This window comes from Urocampus carinirostris, chromosome 4, assembly GCF_059441175.1.
Source record: "Urocampus carinirostris isolate Australia breed hairy pipefish chromosome 4, RoL_Ucar_1.0, whole genome shotgun sequence".
Lineage (NCBI taxonomy): Eukaryota > Metazoa > Chordata > Actinopteri > Syngnathiformes > Syngnathidae > Urocampus > Urocampus carinirostris.
In genome coordinates, this window is record NC_142352.1 from 48,018,236 (window position 1) to 48,042,937 (window position 24,702).

General features: G+C 38.1%; 1 protein-coding gene across 1 annotated transcript in view; it reads left to right on the forward strand.

Annotated features, from left to right (window-relative positions):
• smyd3 (SET and MYND domain containing 3) overlaps window positions 1-23,391 on the forward strand; it is a 166,549-nt gene extending 143,158 nt beyond the window's left edge. The window contains exons 7-12 of the mRNA XM_088334760.1: window positions 8,597-8,699; window positions 8,781-8,891; window positions 13,813-13,900; window positions 16,303-16,477; window positions 23,094-23,202; window positions 23,274-23,391. Coding sequence (XP_088190886.1) covers window positions 8,597-8,699; window positions 8,781-8,891; window positions 13,813-13,900; window positions 16,303-16,477; window positions 23,094-23,202; window positions 23,274-23,372 — 685 coding nt within the window. The 3' untranslated portion in view covers window positions 23,373-23,391. The remainder of the gene's footprint in view (window positions 1-8,596; window positions 8,700-8,780; window positions 8,892-13,812; window positions 13,901-16,302; window positions 16,478-23,093; window positions 23,203-23,273) is intronic.
• The last annotated feature ends 1,311 nt before the right edge of the window (window positions 23,392-24,702 follow it).

Sequence of the window (24,702 nt, forward strand, 5' to 3'; positions counted from 1 at the left end):
CAATACTATAAAATTTGCCTAAAATCCCAATCCAAGACGTACCTGAAGTAAATTAAATACTGTTCTCAAACCATTTGGAGAATATGGACTGTTTTGGTCTATTTTGAATGACTCTAAAGGTTTTGTCCCCAACTGAATTCATCGGTGCAAGTGCGACTAATATTGAGTAATCTAAGTTGGAACACACAGAATAGAAGGTTTTTATTCTTGCCTGAATTTCTTTTGCAATCACATGCCTGCAGAAGAGTGTAGCATGGGCATCTCAGTTGGGAAACACCTGGCGTGAAGATTTACCTGGTCCTAGGTCAAATTTGATCACAATCTGTAAAACTAAACATAGTGTTTTTCACATTTTTCTAAGGGTATGTCGAGGTGTTTCCCAAAAGTGGAATCCACAGCTATCAAACCTCCGCAACCATGAATTTTTAGACATTGTGAAAGAGTTGTAAATGTTGTCCTTCTCTTTCCCGGGTTGCATTGCAGCTGCCATTAGTTTGTTCGGCATTGTCTTATGAAGTGTCATCACCCTTACGGGTTGTGCCCAAAAGGACAGACAAGTGCATGCTATACCAAAACAGGTTACTCTGAAATTATTACATAATTATTACATAAGGCCTGCAGGCCGTAAGTTGCTGACCCCTGATCTGGGGTCTCGGCACCCCTAAACGCTCTGAACCTAAAATTCCCCCTGCTTACATTGTACGAAAAAAAACATAAACTGGTGCCAGGAACCATTTTCAACAGACGTTGAGCACATTGCTTTGAGATTTTTCAATGAAAAAGTGTGCCCTGCCTCTAAAAGGGTTTAAAAACAGGGTTAATAAATTGAATAAATAAGAGTGAAGGACTACAACATATTGTATGAGGAGCTTCACTATCACGATGAGCCCAATCTGTGAAGGTGAGGTGCTATTGTGTGTAGCTTTTCCCGTTTATTACTGTGCTGGTATTTAAAAAAAACATGTACTTTATCCTTGAGTCTACGACCTCCCGCTAAACCGGCAGTCAAACTCAAGTACATTGCCCTGGTACGATTTGTACTTACTGCCTCTTGATTATTTTTATGTCCCTCGAGCAAAATGAAATCGTTCCAGACATGTTTAAATACCATCGCAAAAAAAGTCCAAATTTAACCTTGGGTATCTTTAACCTTTAAATATCAATTGAAAACGCTGTTGAAGAATGGCCTTTACATTCCTACCGATTTCTCTATACTGTAATCCCTCGCTGTATTGCTGTATTTTGTGCATATTATCACTCACAAAAGTTTCAAATCATCAAACCAATTTTAATATCACACTGAGACTTTGACTCCAGGACCTTCGTTTTGTTTTTTGGAGCCAGAGGTCGGATCTTTGTCCTGCTGCATGATCACTTGAGTTAAAGGGCATGAACTGGTGGCTGAATGTTCTCCTTCAGGATATTCTAGTAAACACCAAAATTCATTTTTCCTTGAACCACAGCAAGTTATCTTGGTCCTTAGGCAGTAAAGCAGCCGGAGACCATCACACTGCAACCAACATGCTGTACTGTTGGTAAATAGTCTTTTAGTCAAATACTGTGCCGTTTTTACACCAGATGTAACGGGCTGCACACCTTCCCAAAAATTATTTTTTTTTATATATCGTTACACTCTTGTAGTAACATTACTTAGTCAACCACTCCTTGGAAGGTTTGCCACTGTTCCCATTGTTCTCCATTAATTGATAATGGTTCTGACATTGGTTTGCTGGACCCATACAGTCTTGGAAATAGCTTTGTGACCTTTTCCACACTGATAGATTTAAATCACCTTTTATCTAATTTCATCTGGATTTTTTAGGATCATAGCATGTCAACTGTGTTCTTAAGATTATGTAGCCTACTTCACTTTGTCTAACATATTCAATTTACGTAATTTATTGATTCAACACAGGTGGTGGCAATGAATTTTGGGCGTGGCCTGTGGAATTGAACTCCGTTTTCTCAAAACTGTGGTTCGTCACTGTTACTTTGTCATTTAACTAGAGGAGACAATTACTTTTTTCACACCGGCCAGGTAGGCTTTAAATTGTGTGTGCCTTGATTATTGGAATCAGCATTTTACAACTGCCTTTTGTATCTCACTTGGTTTCCCTGTGTGACATTAAAATTGGTTTGATGGTCTGAAAACCTTTGTGATTGATAAATATGCAAAAAAAACACAGAAGTCGCGGAGGGGCTAGTTTTAGCAGCACTATAGGTCCAAAGATGGCGACAAGAATATCACACTTTAAAAAAAAAAGAACATTTCAACAACAGAATATTTTGCACAGCTGCGACTTGGCATCTGATGATGATGAGGCTTTCAAATTGTGCTGACATGATCTTATATTGAATGTTTTGGTATGTAAAGTATTGTGAAATCATCAGACGTAATAATAACGGTAAGCGCCAACATGAAAGACTTTTTTGCAAAATGCTTGGTTTTGCATAATTGAATTATTTTATTTAATGGTATCAAGATTTCAAATCTACATTTTTAATTTCCTTGGGTTGTCTTGGTGGGATATCAAAATTGGTTTGATAATCTAAAACCTTTCGGTGTGATAAATAGGCAAAAAACAGAATTCAGGAAGGGGCAATTACTTTTTCATGGCTCTGTATGTGTTGGATGGGCATGACTGTGTGGTGTTTGCTGTGATTCTAAGAGCTGGGCGGGCGCTCAAGTCAATGTATCCACCTTAAACTGCAAAGGACGGAGAAAGCTAGTATTTTAGCAGGTTGTTACATTAAAAAGAAATTCATCAATAAAATCAAAATCTGAAGAAAGTCAGAAGAGCGCAAAAAAACCCACTGATCGCCAGTGAGTGCTCCGTGGATTGTTATCCGGTCCAGGAAGATTCTTAGGCGTCTTTGGGAGCTGTAAGTCCGGCCCACTCCTGTGAGACAAAAGACACAACTCTCACAAGCCACTTCTGCGAGGGTCCTGTATCTCACCAATGGCAGATCCATTACCCATAAAACGGATGACCTGGAGCTACAACTCATGGGAGACCGCTCCATGTGTTACTTTTGTCGTTTAATTATCCCGGAGACCTGGCACAATTGGAGGATACCCGATACTAGTGTGCAGCTACCCAGCCGCTCTCTTTATTGCTTTCTTACACTGAAAGGAGAACCCCTCAATTTTCTTATACTATTGTTGACAATAAAGGTTTTTCATTTTACTGCAGTTTTGTGTGATGTGGTTTTATTTGTACATCTATAGTTGTTGTTTTGTTACAGTCAAAAATGTTTATTATACTACGTGTTATTACTATCGCTGGATTTTTTGCAACGCAACCCCACATACACAAGGGATTAACTGTATTTGTAAAATGGTCCTTCAAACTAGCTTTGAAAGCCCGCCAGTCGACATTCTTGGCAATAGTTGCCGTTAAGTTCATTAATCTAATTATTATGCAAATGAGCTGCTTCTCCATCAGATAAAATTATTGTGCGGAGGCCTTTATTCCTCGTGTATATTCAACCTGGAACATTGGTATTGTAGTTTACATAACAGAGCCAGCGGGCTGCAGATGGTTTTACAAAGCCACCGTGCGCTCACACTTGCAAACACAGTGAATACAATACTGAAAGGATCCCCTGTTTATGGCCAGCTCCTAAAATGCCTATCTGGGTGTTTTTTGCACTTCACAATAAACGAGCAAGGACTAATAGAATGTCATGTCTCAGAAATGAACCACACTTCTTTTATTTGTGCATTCATGTTGTGCTTTTACTCATGACCAATTTTTACCTTTTTTGTTGTTGTTACCTCCACCATGAAATGGTGGGAAACCTAAGTTGTAGTTTAGGCAAGTTTTACCTTAATGCATTAGAGAGAAATATTCTGTCATTCTAAGCCAGGTGTGGGCAACTATTTGGAATTGGGTTAAAAAATTTGGCCAGGGGGCTAATCCTGGAGAAAGATTTTACCATTTTTTATTTATTACAAATGTACATGCAGACATCTACATGTAATATTTATTTCTGAACAGAGTTGTTTCATCAAATTGGTTTTGAAACGCTCAGAATTAAAGCAAAATTATAATTCGGGACCCTTTTTAAGCACTAAATATGATATTTAGTTTTGTAGTATCAGCGCAATTGTACTTTATTTTATATTTTTACTATGTCTACAGTCAGATCTTTATATTTTTTCTGAAGTATTTTTGTATTTTTGTAGCATTTCTGCAATATTATTTTGGTAGAATTTTCATTGAAGTTTTTTGTATTTTTTTTCATAATGTTTCTGTAATAGTATTTTTGTAATTTTCCCATTGTAGTATTTATTTAGTACAACTTTAGAATTTTTGTATTGCTGTAGTCGTATTTCTTTCGTAATATATCTGTTGTAGTATTTTGTAGTACTTCCATAACAGTATTTTTGTAATACATCTGTATCTGTATCTGTTTTTGTAAAAAATCTTTGTTGTATTTTGGTAGTATTTCTTTTGAACTAATTCTGTCATAGTATTTTCAAATATCTAAAGAAAAAGCTTTGGTATCTGAGTATTATTATTATATTATTTTCCAGTTATCTTCCAGATGTTTGACATCTAGGTACGGTCTAAGTCCGATGGTTCTCACCTTTTTAAGCCAGGGGCTACTTTTTGTTACAAATTGGCAAAAAAGGGCACCCAGTTTGATATGTATTTCTGAACTAACAACCTATCATATTATAACTATGTTGTTACTGTCATTACCAGGTAAAAGTTGGGGTGCGGGATTTGAAAAGTTTGTTACTTTCTATCGCCATCTCCTGGCTTCAAGTTATGAATGCAGCCTGTTCATGATATGCGTCCAAGTACATGTGTTTCTTATACGCACTCGAATGAAGTCTTATTATTTTCATTTGGAGTTTGGGTTGGTATTTAGACTCTACTAGAAGCAGGCTTTTTCTTGCTTTTATCATTTTTATGCTCCACTGACAAATAGAACCTTAAACCTAATGTGGTCTGCTCCGAACCTAATGGGGTGTCATACAAGTAAGATGATATAAGATGGGCGCAATAGAAAATAAAGCATAAGGGCTATTTGAATTATGTTGGTCATTGTGTAACACATTTTTAATGGAGAAGTAATTTAACTTTTTAAGGACACTTCAAACAATTGTTATTGGAAGTAGGGTTAAAAAAAAATCTATAACCCCCAATTTTTTTTTTACTAGAAAATTACAAGGCCCCGCAGGAACCTTAGCTGTCCCTAGAGGGCACCATGTTGGTGACCCCCCTTCAAACTAGCTTGACATTTTTTTCATAATTCACAATTTTTATTGAGTTTTTAACAGTTTTCCATACAAAAATAAAGTAAAAATCCCACCCCAAGCAAAACTAAAGACTTACTGGCAAAGGAATAGTTGATCATGTAGAATAAAATAAAAATAAATAAACAGTACACTTACCAAGAAGTGTGGTGTTATGCGCTATGGGGCGTTGCAGATTGTGGTTGTAGATAAAACGTTCCCAAAGTCCTCCCAAAGCTTATTAGTCCCATTCTAGCGGTTCACACTCCCAAGCATTTTTTCACAAGAAATTTAACCATCATTAGCGTTTTCAAAATATTTATGGCTGGGTTATCTGGGAGCTTCCATTGTCTCAAAATTATCAAAGCGCAGGTCCAGAATCCAGTCTTAAGTCATTTGAAAGAAGATGAGTCCAAGTGTGGCACTATAATTTTGTCTCCAAAAAAGACACAGTCTCTGTGATTTGATTAAGCTTGACTTTATTGCTCGATTTCTCCAAAACAATTGATTATAGCAGTACACTGAATTTATTGCAATTTTAGTGAATAATAGGGATTTTAAAAGCCCCAAAAACTAGATTTGTTTTGTAAAATATGTCCATGGCATTGCTTATCTATTTGTCCTTGTCCTTGTTTATCCTTTTAGAATAAATAAATCGTAACATCATAAAACTCCTTTGGCAGTCGATCCTTTTTTTGTTTGTTGACACAGTTTTGAAATGGGAATCTGCATTTGGGAAATATATTTTGTTTTGACAGAAATGGAGTAGCTGTCTCTCGGCTTGCTTGTGTGTGCTAATAGTCAGTTCTAATTGACAGAAGGAAAAATAAGAAATGACATGCGCCGTGGTAGAAGCAAGAATCTTGTCCCAATTGTGCATTGGTGTGCATGTCCTCAACTCCTTTATTTATCAATCGGAGCTCGATGATTCTGACATCTAATCAGAATTGTGAATACACCAAACACAGAAATGCCTTATAATGCGATTTATCGATTGTTGTCAGAGTAAACAACTAAGAGGTTCATGCTGACTTTGGTTGGTATTGTCTAAAAGAGCCTTTGATTCCATTTTTCCCTTCAGTAGCAAATTTTATGACATTATGGGCACATGCAGGGTGAAAGGGATAATAAAACAAGGGCAGTTTTTCACAGAAGTGGAAATAGATAGCCTACATTAAAGGTCGGTGCACTTCATTGAGACTAGCCTTTTTACTGGACATTTATACACCCAATAAAGAGACCACACGACTCTGGTCACAACCATTAACTGTGACTCACTGTCACAATCAACTCTTTGTTCATGGCGCATCCTGGGTAAATATAACAGCCACAAATTTAAATATACAGTGTTACCCATTTCATATTATGGTATAGGGTTTTTTTTTTTTTTTTTTTTTTTTTTTTTTTCAAATCAAAATTTACCTCACTATACAAAGTAAATTTCCAGTTCACAAGCAGCAATGTTCTCGTTTGCCCGCGTCCCTGCGTGCTAGACGCATTATTTTTGCTGGGGACACATCGTGTCAAATCCACGTGCGTCCCCGGGACGCAACTTTTTTGACACGAAATTGTCATTATAATTTTTTAACAAAGATATACCGCACTCCAAACTTTTCGTCAGGCTGATCCGCCATTGTTGTTTTGGTCTGCACGCCGATCTCGAGTTGAGTAGTGAAAGTCCATCACTTTTTAGAGAACCGGCTTTTCGGCTGAACTCATTAAAGAGCCGGCTCTCAAACGGCTCACTTGCTTTGATGCATTATATTACGAATAATTAGGTTGTATAAAGAAGTTAAGAAAAAAAAGGAAGCATAAAAGGAGAAAATGAAAAAACACAGGTTTGTGGTTAGCCCTTTTAATCAGTATATTACCAACAATAATTTAATGCAGAAAATGAATTAAATATTTGAATAAGAAAGTGTACTATTCTACTAAATTATATTTGCATGTATTTTTTCCTTCTACAGTGAACGTTCAAGCAACTTAATTTTTGAACTTTTTTATAATAAACCTCATTCATGTCGAGCAACTCGGTGTCTCACAACTAAATGTTCATTAACAATATATATGATATAAGGAAACACATGTACAATATAACATGTTAAACTACATAAATAAACATGTTTGAAAAAAAAAAAGATTTTTATGTATTTTGTAAGGGAAAATACGACAGTTTGTAAGGGCATGGAGCACACTAAATTTTGGGGACCCATAGATCTCTGTTGGGACCCATATATTTTTGAGCATGCGAGTCCCCGGGACCCATCACTTTTCAGAGGTAAAATGAACACTGAAGCAGTCCTAAAGGCTACCACCAGAGACCGCTCGAGACCGCTCGTGATTGTTTACCGCCAGCATTAGCTCCTTCATTTAGCGCATTTAAACTACGACAGCTCAAAAATTTAAAAAAATGATGTAAATGTTTTCGTTTTTATTTTTATTTATGGTTACAGCAATTTTAAGTGCTTGCGTATCATCAACAGTGTTTCGATCTCATAGCCATCAACCTCCGCCAAGTACTCTCTTTATTAAAGATTGCAAATCTTCTATATTAAACGAAGATAACCCTTGCAACAAGGCAACACCCATTTACTCACAGCAATAAAGATTATGTAGAATACGGCGACAAAAGTAGCAATCTACAATGACGTGGTCATCTGCAACCATTGGACAAAGGTGATCTGGATTAGAATGGAAATGGGCAAGGCGATATTGATCTTTTTTAAAAAAAAAAATCCCCCATCCAAACTCTCCTTTGCGGCATACACAATATGAAATTAAAAAAAAAACGTATAAAATATGGTAAAACCTATAAGTTGTTATGCGATCCCAGTTACTGCACAAATACCATAAAACTGCAAAAATCTATTTTACGCCCACTGCCCCTTTATCTGCAGGACGAGCAATCATTCGTTATGGCGCTCATTATAATCTTTTTTTTTTTTTTTATCACATTACTGTGTTTGTTTTCTTCAATTACTATTTGAATTTATTTTAAGTGATCAGTAAGACGTATTTTATAGCAATTTAGGGTTCACTTGTATGCTTTTGGGAGGACAAGAGTGGACCAAATAGTTTTTAATTATTCCATATTCAGAAATTCCACTCGTTACATAGGTAACTCAAGCTAGGAGCATGATTCTGGAACGAATCAAGCTCGTAAGAAGAGGTACCACTATATACTCATACGATATCTACCCAGAAGCAGTTGGTTTCTAAGTCATGAACTTTTTCAATTGCCTTAGTGTCTGTTCCAAGTTAACTTATTATCTTGTCTCTTCTCACTCTTTGCGGCCCACTCCCGCCCTGCGGCACTTCCCCGCCTCACTCTTCGTGATGTCATCTCAGTTTATCCCTATTGAACCACGACTGCAGGCCAAACTGTGTGCCGACGTTTCAGGGAACAAAGCTACACCTGAGAGCTGTTCGTGATATCAAGCCGGGGGAGGAGGTACTGTGTGCGTGAGAATATAGAAACAGTTGTTCTGTATGTTTAAATTACAATTAAAAAAAATATTATTATGGTGTGCAGCTCACAATCAGCTACATTGAGACGCTATCGTTGAAGGAAGAACGTCAAAAGCAGCTAGAGGACCAGTACCATTTCACTTGCCGCTGCCACAAATGTGAATCCCAAGACACAGTAAGACTTCAAAGACACAAATGACACGGATGTGCTCACCACTCATCTGCTGTCCCGATGAAATTATCTCTTTTTTATTTTTTATTTCTTAAAGGCAACCAAAATTATTTCCTGACTATAACTGTCCACCCTAACTTTCCAAACACAGCAGTTCGATTACTATCGTTTTTGTGATAAATGTATTTTTAATTAACTCATTCAGTGCCATATGGGAAGGGCAGGTGCCATCCAATTTTTGCCAGTTTGGCTCATTTTTGAAGGCCTATAGAAAATTTAGCTCTGTGGCTATATGGGCATAGGGACACATCGAGAGAAAGCTTCGACCCTCATCTTTCATTAGGAAAAAAGGGCTACTAGCTTTTACCATTGTGTAGTGAATTTCCCTTCGGGGATGAATAAAGTATCTATCTATCTATCTCTTTCTCTCTCTATCCCTCTATCTCTCTCTCTCTCTCTATCTCTCTCTCTATCTCTCTCTATATCTCTCTCTCTATATCTCTAAACAAAGTTTCTTGAAAATACTCGTTTCGAAGAAAGCTTCTGAGAAAAAACGGCATGGAAAAAGGAGGCATCTTTCGCTTAGGTACTTTTTAAAAAAAATATATTTGTGATAATATCTGAACAATGCTTTGCATAAACACAAGGGCACTTCGTTTGCTAAACGCAATTTTATTGCAAGAACACTGAACTAGTGTGAAATAATAATACAATATTTCTAAAAAGTTTGGACACTCCTGCTCTCCAATTTGAAAATATACTCCAATTTCCACTTTTCCCGAAAGCGATGGCCCTCACGGTCAACTTTCATATCTTTGTCATTTAAATCCTCCATGTCGGAAATGGGGTGGGCTAAAATTATTTCAGATAACAAAGGCATAGGTTGCCAAAGGGCTACTGCCATCATCTGGTGAAATTATGATTTTTTAATTTTTTAATTTTTATTTTTTATGTTTTTTTTTTGGGTACAAAATAATTTTAAACTGCGGTCAACATTACTGGCAGACAACATATTAATTTAATGACAGAGGCCGCGGTCCAGTAAAAATATGATCACAGGCTGTAACTGGCCCCCAGGCCTCAATTTGGATATGCCTGCTTTAAGTAAAACAACTTGTGCATTTTTCATTAAAATTGCAGAAAATTACTGAAATGTATAACTATTCCATATTTGTACCAGACACATAAATGAATCTTGATTCCAAATTGCCATGCGGGTAACAATACTTCAAAATAAGGCTGACTATTTACTTGATTGGTCCTCACTCAATTTTGCAGTTCCTTTTGTCGAAAAGATTTTTCCAGATATGTTTTCATATTTCCGTAGACTCCTGCTTTTGTGCCTTCACTTTTATTTTGGAACTCCCACAAATACAGGTACTGTATCTATTTTACTATAACAAAAATAAAATAAAACAATAAATCAACCATCGTTGATGTGTTGAGTGTAGAGGAAAAACCCACTTGCTGTGTTGTTCTCATCCGAGTGTATCCAGGCAGAACACTCCCATTTTCCTCTCTGTCACTCTTTTTTCACAACCTAATCGTGCCATGTGCTTCCTCTTCCGACTGACTGCCTCGCGGTGGAGCATTTTTTTTTCTCACCTGTATTTTTCTTTTCATTTATCTTGATCCAATCCACTCAATGTCTTGCCAAGTTTTGTACTACAGTGCCATGCAAAATAGCTTTTTGACACATTGCAATTTTACAGGCTTTAAAATCCTAGTTAAAAAAATTCAAAATTTTCTAAGAATCAACAACATAGGAGACACAATCGTGAAATGAATCCACATTTATTTAACTTTTTATGTTGTGCTTTAACAAAAAAAAATTAAGTAGGCATTGCAAAAAAATGTTCCCCCTTTGAGTTGATTTTTGGTACAACCTACTTTTTCTGCGATCACAGCCACACGTGTTTTTGGGTATGTCTCTATACGTTTTGCACATCTTGAAACAAAAATATGATTTGTGCACTGTATCTTTCAGAGCTTTCCACAAATGCTCTACAGGATTGAGGTCTGGACTTTGGCTTGGCCATTTTAACACCTTTTATACTAGTAGTTTTAAACCACACCATTGTAGTCTTCCTTTTTGGGGAGGTCGTTTTCCTGTTGAAAGGTGAACCTGCACATTCTTCGTCATCTGGGTCGACATTGGATCATTCAGAAGTCTTCAGTGAACTTCTGGAGTCAGTTGGCTGAGCCGAGAGAACAGGGGACCAATATTTTTGCAACACCTGCTTTTCAGTTTTTCACCGTAAATACAATATGGAATGTTAAAATAATTTGGTTCCACTTCACTATTGTGTCTCACATGTTGTCGATTCCTAAAAATACTTACACTAGGTAAGCATTGTAGTCTGACTCCTGACTACTTGTGCGTTTATCTTTTGTACTCTCAGGCGACATGCATGCACTTTTGATGCATCTTTTATATTCCGCTGACTTGATTTTATCCAAGCAACCTTTGTTCCGGAGTACAGCAGTCTGTGACTTTTTTTGTTGCTGCGCCCCTCTCTTTAATCTTGTGATGATGATGACGATGGCAGGCTGCTTGCTGGGTTGCGACCCCGAGTTGACATCAAACATTCGCTTATACGCTTGAGGTGCTTCTGCTTGTGTCTGCATGTGCACATAAAATACAGTAAGCCACAGCGCTTGTAAAATAGATTTTTGCAGTTTTATGGTATTCGTGCAGTTTTTATCCCTTTTTTGACCAAATATCATACAGGGTATCTGGAATTTTTCGTTATTTTGCCAAGAAAGAGTCAGAAATCAGAAATTATTCTTTAAATTGTTTACAGATAACAAAAAACGTTTACAATATGCATTACTTATTGTGTCATGTCTATATATATATATATATATATATATATATATATATATTATATAATCTGTGATTGGTCTGTTGCTACGTGCCTGTGAGAAGCCATTGAAGGAATTTGCTTCCACCTTGTCGGTGTTTGGAGAACTACTTTGACTGACTTTGATATTTCTTTCATAACTGTCGTGGAGTTGCGGTAATTTAAATAGCGCTTGTCAGACGTAATAAGAGGGTTTAAGCCCCAGTATGAAACATTTGACGACTAGATGGCACTGTATTGTCTAATGCGAGCACAGCATGGTAGGAAGTTGCCAGATAAACGTGGCTGCGACCATAGGTAGGGATTCCACTATGTGAAAGAAATATGAATTTTTCAACCTTTTATTTTTTTTAATAAAATCTTATATTTGTATGATCAATTATTTTTGCCTAGTATTCCATTTTTTTTTAACTGAATGAAAGTTTTTTGTACCACTGGAGGCACTAAATGTTACACCTTGTCCCTTTAAAGGTTCCTTCCAACCATGCAGTTCATCCAATGTGCCGTTGTTTGTTATGAAAGGAAAATGGCTGGGTTGGCATTGGGATGTTGGCTGCAAACACTTGCTTCTTTAGGATAAAGTATTAATCCTACATGAATATATTGTTCTGTTACTAAAATAAACAAAAATAGCTACATGCTTGTCATGACTTACACTGAAAACTATTGAGGCAGAAAAAAAGGCAGAAACTAAGTAGTCTTTTTCAAGAACATTTACTTTTTATATATTACTATTATATTATAATAATATAATATTGGGTCTTTTGAATATAATTTTAAGAAAAAAATAGGCTAATAAATGATATATAACAGTATCTTTCTTAAACTGTAAACATGAAGACAATTTTAAACTACTAAACATAATAAGAAATACTTACATAAAAAGAATGTTCTATTAGTAAAAATAATCCTTAAAAAAACTAACATTGATACACGTTGGCAGTGGATGAAGAACTATTGAGCCAGAAAAATGTAGTCAAATAAAAATAATAATTATATTTTCAATATAAATATTCTTATTCCACTGGCAGGATAATACTTGTCATTTTAAATAGTATAGTATACAAACAAAAAATAATATAAAATAAAAATTTTTCATTCTTAACTGTAAAATAGGAAAATAATATTCTATTGCTAAAAATGCATAACATTAATCGTAGTCTTTTTTTTTTTAACCACAAAAAAAAAATCTTAGATTAAGTCTTAAAATACTTTTAAAAAAAAGTGATTCACCGGGGCGGCAGTAGCTCAGGAGGTAGAGTGCTCGTCTTGGGATCAAGGGATCCCAGTTCGAATCCCGTCTTGTCCGTGTTACATGTCGAAGTGTCCTTGGGTAAGACACTGAACCCCTAATACCCCCAATAAGCAGGTCAGCGTCTTACATGGCTGCAATACAAGGCTGCTATTGGGAAATGTGAAGCACACTGTAAAGCGCTTTGGGAAGTCATTGACTTGAAAAGCGCTATATAAATGCAGATCATTTTATTTCATTCAATTCACCAAAAAAAAGACATTTGATAAATGTATCAAATATTTGAAATCTAGTAGGTCTTAAATTAAGATATTTTATTTGATAATGGTCCTAATGATACTGCAATGCATCTATGTATCAACACAAGATATCATTGGTCCCAAAACCCCTGAGGAAATGCTGATGTGATCAAATATATACTTTTATTCCCATCATTTGTTTCTTAAAATATCACAAAATCAAAGCCAATCATTTGTCAATTTATAGTTCCTGATTATGAAAAGACCACTAGACAACAGCAAATATGAATACTGATAGCATAAGGTAAGATACTTGGTGTCGGTAATCACTCTAATTTCAAGTATTGTATTTCCTATGTTGCTGTTATTTCATATTTTTTTCTGGTTAATTGAGACATAAACATTAATTCAGGATATAATTAAATGAGACATTTGGGCAAAGTGGTCGCCCTACCGACAACATTTTTTTCTCCAAACAAATTTAAACTAATTGGGTCTTTTGCTGTACATGTTCTTTTTTTAATGCAACAACATTTGTTTCACTTTCTGAAAACTTTGCTTTTTTCCAGGACAAACTGATGCTGTCAGGTGAACGGGCATCGTGGCACAGATTGATGCAGGCATTGCCAAAATTTGAAGAACTCAAAGCAGCCTCGGGTACAGTGCCTAGCAAAAGTATTGGGCACCCCCAAAAATCTTTTGCCACATATGAAGAAGTTTAGATTAATTGCTTTATCCATCCATTCATTATCTGCAATGCTTATCCTCAGTTGGGTTGTGGGGGTGCAGGAGCCAATCCCAGCCGTCTTCGGGCCGTAGGCAAGGAACACCCTGAACTGGTTGCCAGGCAGTCGCAGTAATTGCTTTATATTATCTTAAGTTAATTCAGAGTCTAATTCGGTGGTTACCGATTCAGCCTAGGTGGGTGGGGGGTTTTGGTGGGGGGTTGTGCAACTGGCCGCATAGTTAAAACCCCCTTTCCTCAGAAAGTTCTCTCCATCCTTTTGCGAATCCCTCAGCCAAGGGATAGGGAAAAGGAGAACCATGGCTTGGTTTTTCCATGTTTTCTGGCTGGGGGGACAAGGCTGTAGCTTTCAGCCTTGTTGGTCGCCATGGTCCCCTCCTCCAAGAATGTGTCAAGTTAGCCTAGAAGTCCCAGTATGTGTGGGAAGTAATAAAAAATACCTACATAAAAAGAATGTTCTAGAATGTTCCAGTCAAGAGGTGCGGTCTTAGTCACCGGTGAGTTCCTGTTGATGCTTTCCAAAAAAGGTTTTCTAACTGGTTGATTATTATTATTATAATAGTTAGAGGTGTTGATAATAGGCAAAAATTCACTTTGACCTTGCGGTGAACTAATTATTGGCATGTACATGACTCACAGATACAGATCATTACTCTTTTGATTACAAATGAACACTTTGCTGTTTCAAATCTTTATCACACAGCTAGATGGTCTGGTCACTTCCTGTGCATGGCCATTTGTAGTTGGTGTAGTCGGCTGGGGGCATTGTCTCAGAATCAACTTGTGAGACACCATTGTGAAGTGGAACCAAATTATTTCAACATTTAATATTATATTTACTACGAAAAACTGAAAAGTAGGTGTTGCAAAAATTCTTGTTCCCGGTTCTCTCTGTGTAGCCAACTGACTCCAGAAATTTCCTGGTGACTTCTGAATGATTCACTGTTGACCTAAATGATTAATAATGACAGAGTGCAACTGTGTTTTATTTTTTCTTACTTTAAATGCACCTGAGCACTGCGAGGACCAAAGAACACACCAGATTGGTGTGGGATTAAGTTATGGAAAAGTTCAAAGCATGAATGAGATATGAGGAGATTTCACAACATTTACACATCTCATGGATCTGTTTGAACACCAATATGAAAATGGAGAGAGCATGAAACCACTGCGAACCAACAGAGACTTAGCCACCCTACTTTTGGTCCAAACAAGGAGAACACTACACAGAGAAGCAACCAAAGGTCCCATGATCACATTGAATGGCCTACAAGTATACACAGCTAAAATTGGACAATCTGTGCATAAGAAAACTATTAGTTTTACTTTGCATAAAACTGCCCTTTATGGGAGAGTGGAAAGAAGAAAGTCCTTTCTGAAACACCTTAAAAAGGCCCGTTTTGTGTTTGCAAAAAGCCACATGGGAGACAGAAATAACGTGGAACAAGGTGTTTTGGTCAGATGGGTCCAAAATTAAACTTTTTGGGCTGAATGCAAAGCTTTTTGTTTGGTGTAACAGTAACACTGTACATCACCCTGAAAACAGCATCCCCACTGTGAAGGGGAAGCAGCATCATGTCCTTTCTTCAGCAGGGACTGGGAAAATCGTTAGAATTAATGGGAAGATGGATGGAGCCGAATACAGGGCGATTCTTGCAGATAATCTGTTGGAATCTGCAAGAGTTCTGAGAATGGGGCGCAAGTTCACTTTCCAAGAGGACAATGACCCAAAATCTTGGAATTATTTAAAACTAACAATATGAAAGTGTTAGATTATGACCAGGCCAAAGCCCAGACCTCTTTCCTATTGAGAATTTGTGAGGAGTTCTGAAAAACACTTTGCACAATTGATCACCATCAAACCTTAGGGATCTTGAGCTATTTTGTAAGGAAGAACAGGTGTATAGTGTATTTGGTTTCAAGATGTCCAAAACTTATGTGCGACATACCCAAAAGACTGTGATCGGTGCAAAAGAAGGTTGTATGAAGTATTAAGTTAATGAAGGCCTCTATTTTTGCAACACCTATTCATTTTTTTATTTGTTAGCACAATAATAAATGTGAATTTCCCTGCGGGGATGAATAAAGTATCTATCTATCTAAAGGTTGAATACATTTGATTCATTCTTATGTGTGTGTCTGGCATGTTGCTGATTCCTAATAAATATTTTGAGTTTTTTTTTTTTAATACATAAATTGATTTTAATCCTGAAATATAGATATTTGACAACGTTTTTTGGGGGCACTGTATCCTCATTAAATTTTATACAGTTAAATGTAGGTAATACATTCTTTTTCTCACATAACTCCACAGATTGGCAGACCCTTTACGATAATTGTACACGTCTTTTACGGACTGAAAGTGCTGCTGTGCCCGATGAAAACCTCTATAAGCTTCGACTGACTGATATGGTGCTGGATTCCGCTGTTCACCTTGGGAAGTGGGAGGAGGCGGCAAAACACGGGAAGAAGACTCTTCCAATTTACAGGTAGGTTTATTATGCTCGAACATAAAATGTGCAGATGTGAAACGAGATATCAAGTGCCAAATAACATAATTTAGGGGTGTAAAAGTAATTTTTCCTCAGGGCCAGATGGTTAAAAAAAAATCAGAAAAATATGAAAAGTATTGCAAAGCAAAATAAGATAGAAGAAAACTAAAAAATATGAAAAGGTACTAAAAAAAAGCATCTAAAACATACAAAAACTAGTGTAAAGTATGAGAATGTATTGAAAAGTACGAACAAAAAATGAAATGTAAAAAAAGTAAAAAGTGTATTCTAAGTATAAAAAGCATATAACATTATAAAATAGTATAAAAAAGCACTAAAGTGTATGAAAAACTATTACAAGTGCTGTAAAGTTCACCCGGAAGGCAGGTTTTGCGTAAGTACACATTTTATAATGCCTTGTTACTTCGCGTTTCACTCCCTTGCAGATATTTAATTGTTTGAACTTTTATTTATTGTCATTGATATCAACATATCGTGCATTGTGTTCTGATAGACAGACAGTGAAGACAGATTAAGAAAGGCGTTTTGTGCTGAGTGAATGTGACTGTTTTTGCAACTGTGATAGGCTGGCGTATGTTGTCACTCAAACAGTGGGCGGGCCAAGAGCTGCTGCATCCCAAAACAAACTGCAGTTTAGCGCAAGATAGCTTTTAGCGTCTCGCCACATTAAAAAGATTGTTGATTAAATCTGACTCGGAGTAAAGTCTAAAGTGCACCGAAATGGTGATCACTAGCGGGTGCTCTGTGGATTGGGGCGGCGTTGGATATAAGGCAAGATCGGTGATGTTGGTCCAGCTTATTGCTACGGCTAGGCTAACAAATCTTCAAAGCCATTACTGCTAATCCTGTATCTTGCCAATGCCAGGTCCTTTAGCCATAAGACGGATGACCTGGAGCTACAATTTGTGGGAAATGGCTACATTCAGGACAATTTTATTTGAAGTATCGCAGAGATCTGGCTCAATTTGAGGAGACCTAATGCTAGCGTGCAGCTAGCCAGCCACTCTCTAAATCTCGGTCTTTCAATGAAAGAGGAAGCCCTCACATTTTGTTTTACTTTTGTATACTGACAAAAAAATATTCATTCAACTGCAATTATGTGTCGAGTGTTATTATTATTTGTAGATCTCTAATTGTTATTTATTAGTCATATACTCTGAGTCGGTAATGATGCCATCTCGAGGTAAGTTTAATTCTTCGGGGGCTTTACGGAGTTTCACTTCTCGATTGGTTCTGGTCCCCATTAACTGCGAAAAACGAGGGCTCTCTGTATATTGTTATTAAGAGTTTGTTCTGCTCCAAGCATCTTTCCCCTCATTTAGTATTCCTTTCTATCAATTTGTATTTTGCCCTCACTGTTGATGTTGTTGTTCATCTAAATTGTGTCTTCTCTGCCTGTCCGCTAAGAAAAAAAAGAAAGAAAATACTTTTACTTTTTTACATTTTAGTTACATTTCATATTATTTCCCACTCTGAAGACAATCCTACAAATGGAGCAATACATGTGCATTGTTGAAGCTGAATGTCAGAACTCGTGTCAGTTTACAGGAGCCCATTGACACTAAAAGATTGTAGATCATACAAAGGAACAGCTCAAAATAGCACAAAGTATGTGCTAGCAGCAAGATTTTATCTTATTTTATTCGACAAAGTCAAGGCCTTTAAAAAAAAACGTTTCGATCGGCGCTGGATTCCTACCTTTAGGGTACGGGAAACATTAAAAAAATCTGCCTTTAAAGTGCTTGAAAAGTGCTTGAATTTGGCCATGAAGAAGGCGTGCAAACCCTGTTAATTGAACAAAGTCTGCATACATTATAGCTTTGGCCAGAATAAAGAAGACAATTAAGAAGACTGTAACTAATCTCTCCTCCACGTTTGCATTCAGGAATAATCCTTGCCTTCCTCTAACAAACGGCTTGACTGGAATATTTTTTTCCATAGGATTTCCCTGGAAAGGCTCGCTTTGCCTTCTTGCACGAGCGTTTACGTCTCCTCTGTGCCCTCTTCTCCTTCTCGGAGCTGGGACTCTTTTGCTCTGCAGGACGGCAGTAACGTAATGGAACAATTGTAATTACTGCCAATGTGTTCATACAAAGATGAAACATAATTGGAACCGCTTCCTCGTTTGTGTTTATTTGCGCGATGTGGCCGCTTGACTAGCCGCCTAGCTAATTAAATCAATATTTTAACTCGTTATTATTCATTCTGCACAAACATCGATAGAAATTTCTGTTTAATGCCGATGTTCTTAACAGGGACAGGGGGCTTTTTTTTTAATCATTGCTTGGCTGCGCAATTAGCCAGTTAGCCTCGGAGGTAATAACAATTGGCCAGTTAGTGAAAATAATATCAAACACTGTTGCGGTTTTCAATTACAGTATAAAGCGTTTACTCTGACAGTATTCAATTACAAATTAAAAACACAATTTCACCAAGGGAAAAAAGTTCCTTTAGGCACTATGGGGCACAGACGTTAGTCAATAGAGTGAATTACGTTCCAGTGTTCAATTAACATTTTAATATTCATGTTTTGGGGATTTTTGAAGATGAAACCAATTGGTGGAGAATACAATGGGATTCCATCATCAATCAGGAATTAGTTGATAAGTCATTTTTTCTTCCACTACAATAATCCCTTGGGTTAATAGGGACCAGAACCCCATGCAAAAAAAGAAAATCCGTGAAGTAGCCCCCGCATATAAGCCCCCAAGGGTCAAGTTTACCTCGAGATGACGTCATTACCAACTGAGAGTGGACGACTGTACAGAAATTACATCCATGGATCCACAAATGTAAACATAGAACACAGAATTGCAGTTGAATTTACGGTCTATCAGAATATCTTGGCGCTCTTCTGACTTTCTTTAGAGTTTTAATTTATTTTCAATGTGACAAACCGCTAAAGCAACTAGCTGTTGTCGTGCTTTGCAGTTCGTTTTAGTGGACACGTTGACTTGTGTGTCCGCCCACCCCACTGTTTATCTGACAGCATACACCAGCCTATCACAGTCACGCACACAGACGGTCACGCCCACCCAACACACACACACACACACGTTGGGGTTGTCCATCGATTCGATGATGACCATCTTCTTTTATTTGTGAGTCTGCTGATGTTTGAACAGTCCGATCCTGGATTTTGGTCGGAGACTCAGGTAAAAGAGGATACCTGCGCAATGATGGTTTTTAAAGTGGCGTAACGGGTGCGCTTTCCCCAACGCCACTATCTTGATTGTAAAGAAGATGGTTCCAGTGGCAAGGGAGACCCTAGAAGACCGGCATCTTTCTACAACTGCAGGCGGCTAATGGGATCCAGGTCTGTAGGTAACTGCCTCAAAGCGTGCCGCCACCAGCTTTTGGGATCACTCTTAGTCTGGACTCTACCCTTCGACCTGTTCGGCTTGGGTAACCCTACCAGGAGTACGAGACTCCCGCCGACGTAGCTCTAGGGGTCATGGAGACGCGCAAAGTGCCCCACCACGATAAGGTGGTGATCCGTCGGGACACACACACACATGCTCCGTGGTTGCATTTGCTGTGTGCTGTCTGATGCAGAACACAATGCATAATACTTTGATATCTAGTGAAATGTTGAAATGTGTTTATAAAGATAGGTAAGAGATGCTCATTAACAAAACCGAAACTGGAGTACAGTACTTTTTGTTAAACAAAGGCACGAGCCTGTGAATTGTGTTCGTTCTTTGGTTTTAATGTACAAGAGAGTCAATCAATCAATTAATAAGTAAAAGTTTCTACTTTCGCAGGACTTTTTTGGAACACAACCCTTCAAAAAACTAAGGTTTACTGTGAACGGTATTCATTCAAACCAAACCGCTGCACTACATTTATCAAGGTTCCCCCGAGGACTTAAAAAAAGCGGCATTACGTTGGAGATTTACGTACAGTGGTCGGAGTAACTATGGAATGGGAACGTGTACCTTTTAACCCATTGTGCTTGAGTGATTTCAAGTAGAACTGGGTTCTGGATGTAATGGGGAATGAGTGGGAGGGATCACTCAGCTGACGCCGAAACCTTTTGCTGCCGCGGCGTGGTAATAGCGGCAGTCGTGTTCAGACCTCTGTCACAAGCTTGTCTGTTTGACATACCAAACGGTTACAGTTTGCCGTCACATAGTCGACCGGTAACTGTTGCCCGGAGCCTAAGAGGACCGGGAGCACACGCGGGACTTAGGGGCTGGCTCGGCGGGGTCGTCGCTGGCTCGATTAGGTTCCACCACATGGGTCATCCTGTCTCTCTGCATTCTGCGGAGGCTCGTAAGTCGTCCCGGCGCCTGTGTTGGTCCGTCCTCGACCCCGAGGTCTCAGTCCCAAACATAGTGCAGGCCTGTCCGTGGTTGGGTCGGAGGCCAGTCCGTCCTTTGTGCCAGCGCTGTCCGGCCGCCCTTGCAAACTAAACGCCAGCCGCTACCTGGGCGGCAGTAGCTCAGGAGGTAGAGCGCTCGTCTTGGGATCAAGAGATCCCAGTTCGAATCCCGACTCGTCCGTGTTACATGTCGAAGTGTCCTTGGGTAAGACACTGAACCCCTAATGCCCCCAATAAGCAGGTTAGCGCCTTACATGGCTGCAAGGCCGCTATTGGGAAATGTGGAGCACATTGTAAAGCGCTTTGGGAAGTCATTGACTTGAAAAGCGCTATGTAAATGCAGATCATTTCATTTCATCATTTCATTTTATTTACCTGAAGACAATCCTATCTGTATGCCAAATAAGTGCCATTTTGGTCTTAAACTTCATTGAATGTGGCCTTCAAAAAGTCTTAAAAAGTTTGAAAAATCCAGGAGGGACCCTGATCTATTCAACAATAGCAGCGATTGTTCCGGCCACTTGAGAATGGTTTTAGTCTCACTCTGCTTGAGATGTTTCTTGTGGCTCAAGCAAGGTTACATTGAAGCATTTAGCTCAGAAAGTCAAGAAAACGGATAGGAAGGCTTAAGAAGGGAGAACAGAGTGTCCACAGCTTTAATCCTTGTGCCCTGAAGGCAAGCATCATAATAGCTCAAAGAATTAAAGGAGATTAGAGAAGAGAGATTAGGTCAGCCAATTGAGGGGGACCTCCAAAAAATATTATAAAGATATTATGTATAAATATGTAATTGCAAATTAATATGATTATATATTAATATGATTAAATATCATAATCTTATTAAATATTAATACATATAAACGCTGTGTCATAATTTCTGCAAGCTTGTGCTGGAAGTACTAACACTTCCAATGTCTAAATATGGTCATTGTTCATATTTATTCCCCCAAAAATTTAACATTAAGATGGAATGCCTTTGTTTTTGATTGAATCGTACAAATTTTAAATAGTCTGAAGTGTTGAAATAGCCTGAATATTTTGTTTACTTTCTCTGACATTTTAAGAAAACCCAAAAATGTTCTTGACACTTGTTAAATTTAATGAAGCGAAAAAAACTATGCACTAATTCGAAAAGGGCTAAACACTATTTCTTGTTGCGTATTATTTTATCACGTATTTGTTTCGGCAGGTATTGACTCAGTGTTCTCGGCAGGAAATGTCCCAATTTTAGCTTGACAAAAAAACTGTCAAGACCAGAACGGAGACAGGACCCACTTGCATTACGTTTCTCTCAGTTTTATTGGGAGGAAAGGAAAGGATTGCACACACGATCCGGTGATCGCTGGTAGCGGGAAGCAGGTTGCTCTGAACGTGGAAGTGGCACTTCTGTGGCGAGGGATGGCGGTGTCAGGAACGGAAAAAACGGGTCAGGAGAACAAAAAACGTGGTTGGGATCAGCAAAGAATCGAAAGCCAGGAGAGGAGAGTAGATGTGGTCAAGATCAAAAAAAGGGTCGAAGCTGGGAAACAGACTGGAGCAAAAACAGGAGTGAGTCAGGGTCAAAAAGCTTGCCTATAGTAAACTGAGGTTCGCAGACGGACTGACAACAGGTGACAGAAAGGAGTGGGTTTAAATTGGGACAGGGAGCCAATCAGAGTCCGAGGCAGATAGCGCCAAAGGAGCGAGCACAGGTGATTCACATCAGTAATCATGACAAAAACGTGCAATTACCTCTTTTTTCAGTGATTAGTCGAGTAACAATAACATCCGTCTCATTCGGAAAAGCCGTGAAATGGATCTGAATTTGTCTGACTTTAGTTAGTATATTTTTCAGAATCATATTTAATTTCCTCCCGTTCAATCCAATTTCTCTGGTTGCGGTGGGTGGTCTAAACTCCGGAATTTGAAACCGCCGTTTTACATATGATCAAAATTCTAACCTGACAGATTTTTTTTGTTAAAAAAAAGAACACATTTATAAAGTAATTATTTATGAGACAAAAACATGGACCCTTTAAATAGGGTTTGTTCTTTGATTTCAATTTGTAGTAGAATATTTAATTGTATAATACTTGTTGGGGGAAAAAAGGATTGGGACTTCACTCGAATGTTAAGGGGTTTAACATTTTCGCTTGTGTCTCTTGAATTATTTTTTGTTGGTGTGCTTTTCCTCAAAAAAAGGTTGAGAAAATGCATTCACTTCCATCCTTCTCAATCACTGCATGAGAGACCGAATGTGTCTAACCTTTTGTTCTTGTGGTTCTGAAGACGTTACTATCCTGATCCTCATCCCGTCCACGGAATCCAGCTGATGAGAGTTGCAAAGGTGCAGCATTTTTTAGAGCGTCATAAAGATGCCCTGGACAGCTTCAAGCAGGTAAATATGTAAAAATATTTCACCTCAAATTTTAACATAATAAATACATTTTTCTGTTATTTAACTGCCAGGCCTTGGAGATCCTCAAGCTCACGCATGGTGTTGAGCATCCCTTGGTGGCTGATTTGCTGGTCAAGGTAGAAGAATGTCACTCTGAGATGGATCAATAAATAATTTTGATATATTCAATGTGGCTGTAATAGTTTTTTTCATTGAGTTGAATTGGTCAGAGCATAAAAAAGTGCCATTGAAATTCTAAGTTCATAAGCTATCATAATTTTAAAAAAATGTTCAAAATAAGTGATTTTGTAAAAGTTTTTTCCGGAGGGAATAAACTATATATATTCATTTCATCCATCCATTATCTGCACCGCTCATCGTCAGTAGTTTTGCAAGCTGTCTTCGGGCATGTATATGTATGTATATGTATGTACATATGTGTGTATACTGGACTGTCTCAGAAAATTAGAATATTGTGATAAAGTTCTTTATTTTCTGTAATGCAATTAAAAAAACAAAAATGTCATACATTCTGGATTCATTACACATCAACTGAACTATTTCAAGCCTTTTATTATTTGAATATTGCTGAATTTGGCTTACAGCTTAAGAAAACTCAAAAATCCTATCTCAAAATATTAGAATATCATGAAAAAGTATACAAGTAGGCTATTCAACTAATCACCTGAATCATCTAATTAACTCGAAACACCATGCGAGGGTTTCCTGAGCCTTAAAAACACTCATCTTGGTTCAGTAAACTAAATCACAAGTATGGGGAAGACTGCTGATCTGTCTGCTGTCCAGAGGACCATCATTGATACCCTCCATCAGGAGGGTAAGACAAAAAGAAATTTCTCAAAGAGCAGGCTGTTCACAGAGTGCAGTTTCAAAGCATATCCACAAAAAGTCTGTTGGAAGGGAAAAATGTGGCCGGAAACGCTGCACAACCAAGAGAGATGACCGCAGCCTTAACAAAATTGTGAAGAAGAGCCGCTTCCAGAATTTGGGGGAGCTTCAAAGACAGTGGGCTGAAGCTGGAGTCCAGGTATCAAAAGCCACAGTTCACAGACGTGTCCGGGAAATGGGCTACAATAGCCGTATTCCCATGGTCAAGCCCCTTCTGAACTCAAGACAACGGAAGAAGCGTCTGACTTGGGCTATGGAGAAGAAGCACTGGACAGTTGCAGAGTGGTCCAAAGTCCTCTTTTCAGACGAAAGCAAGTTTTGCATTTCATTTGGAAGTCAAGGCGCCAGAGCCTGGAGAAAGGCTGGAGAGGAGCAAAATCCAAGTTGCTTGAAATCCAGTGTGAAGTTCCCACAGTCAGCAATGGTTTGGGGAGCCATGTCAGCTGCTGGTGTTGGTCCACTATGTTTCATCAAGTCCAGAGTAAATGCAACTGTGTACCAAGAGATTTTAGAGCACTACATGCTTCCATCTGCTGAAAAGCTCTATGGAGATGAGGATTTCATTTTCCAGCATGATCTGGCACCTGCCCA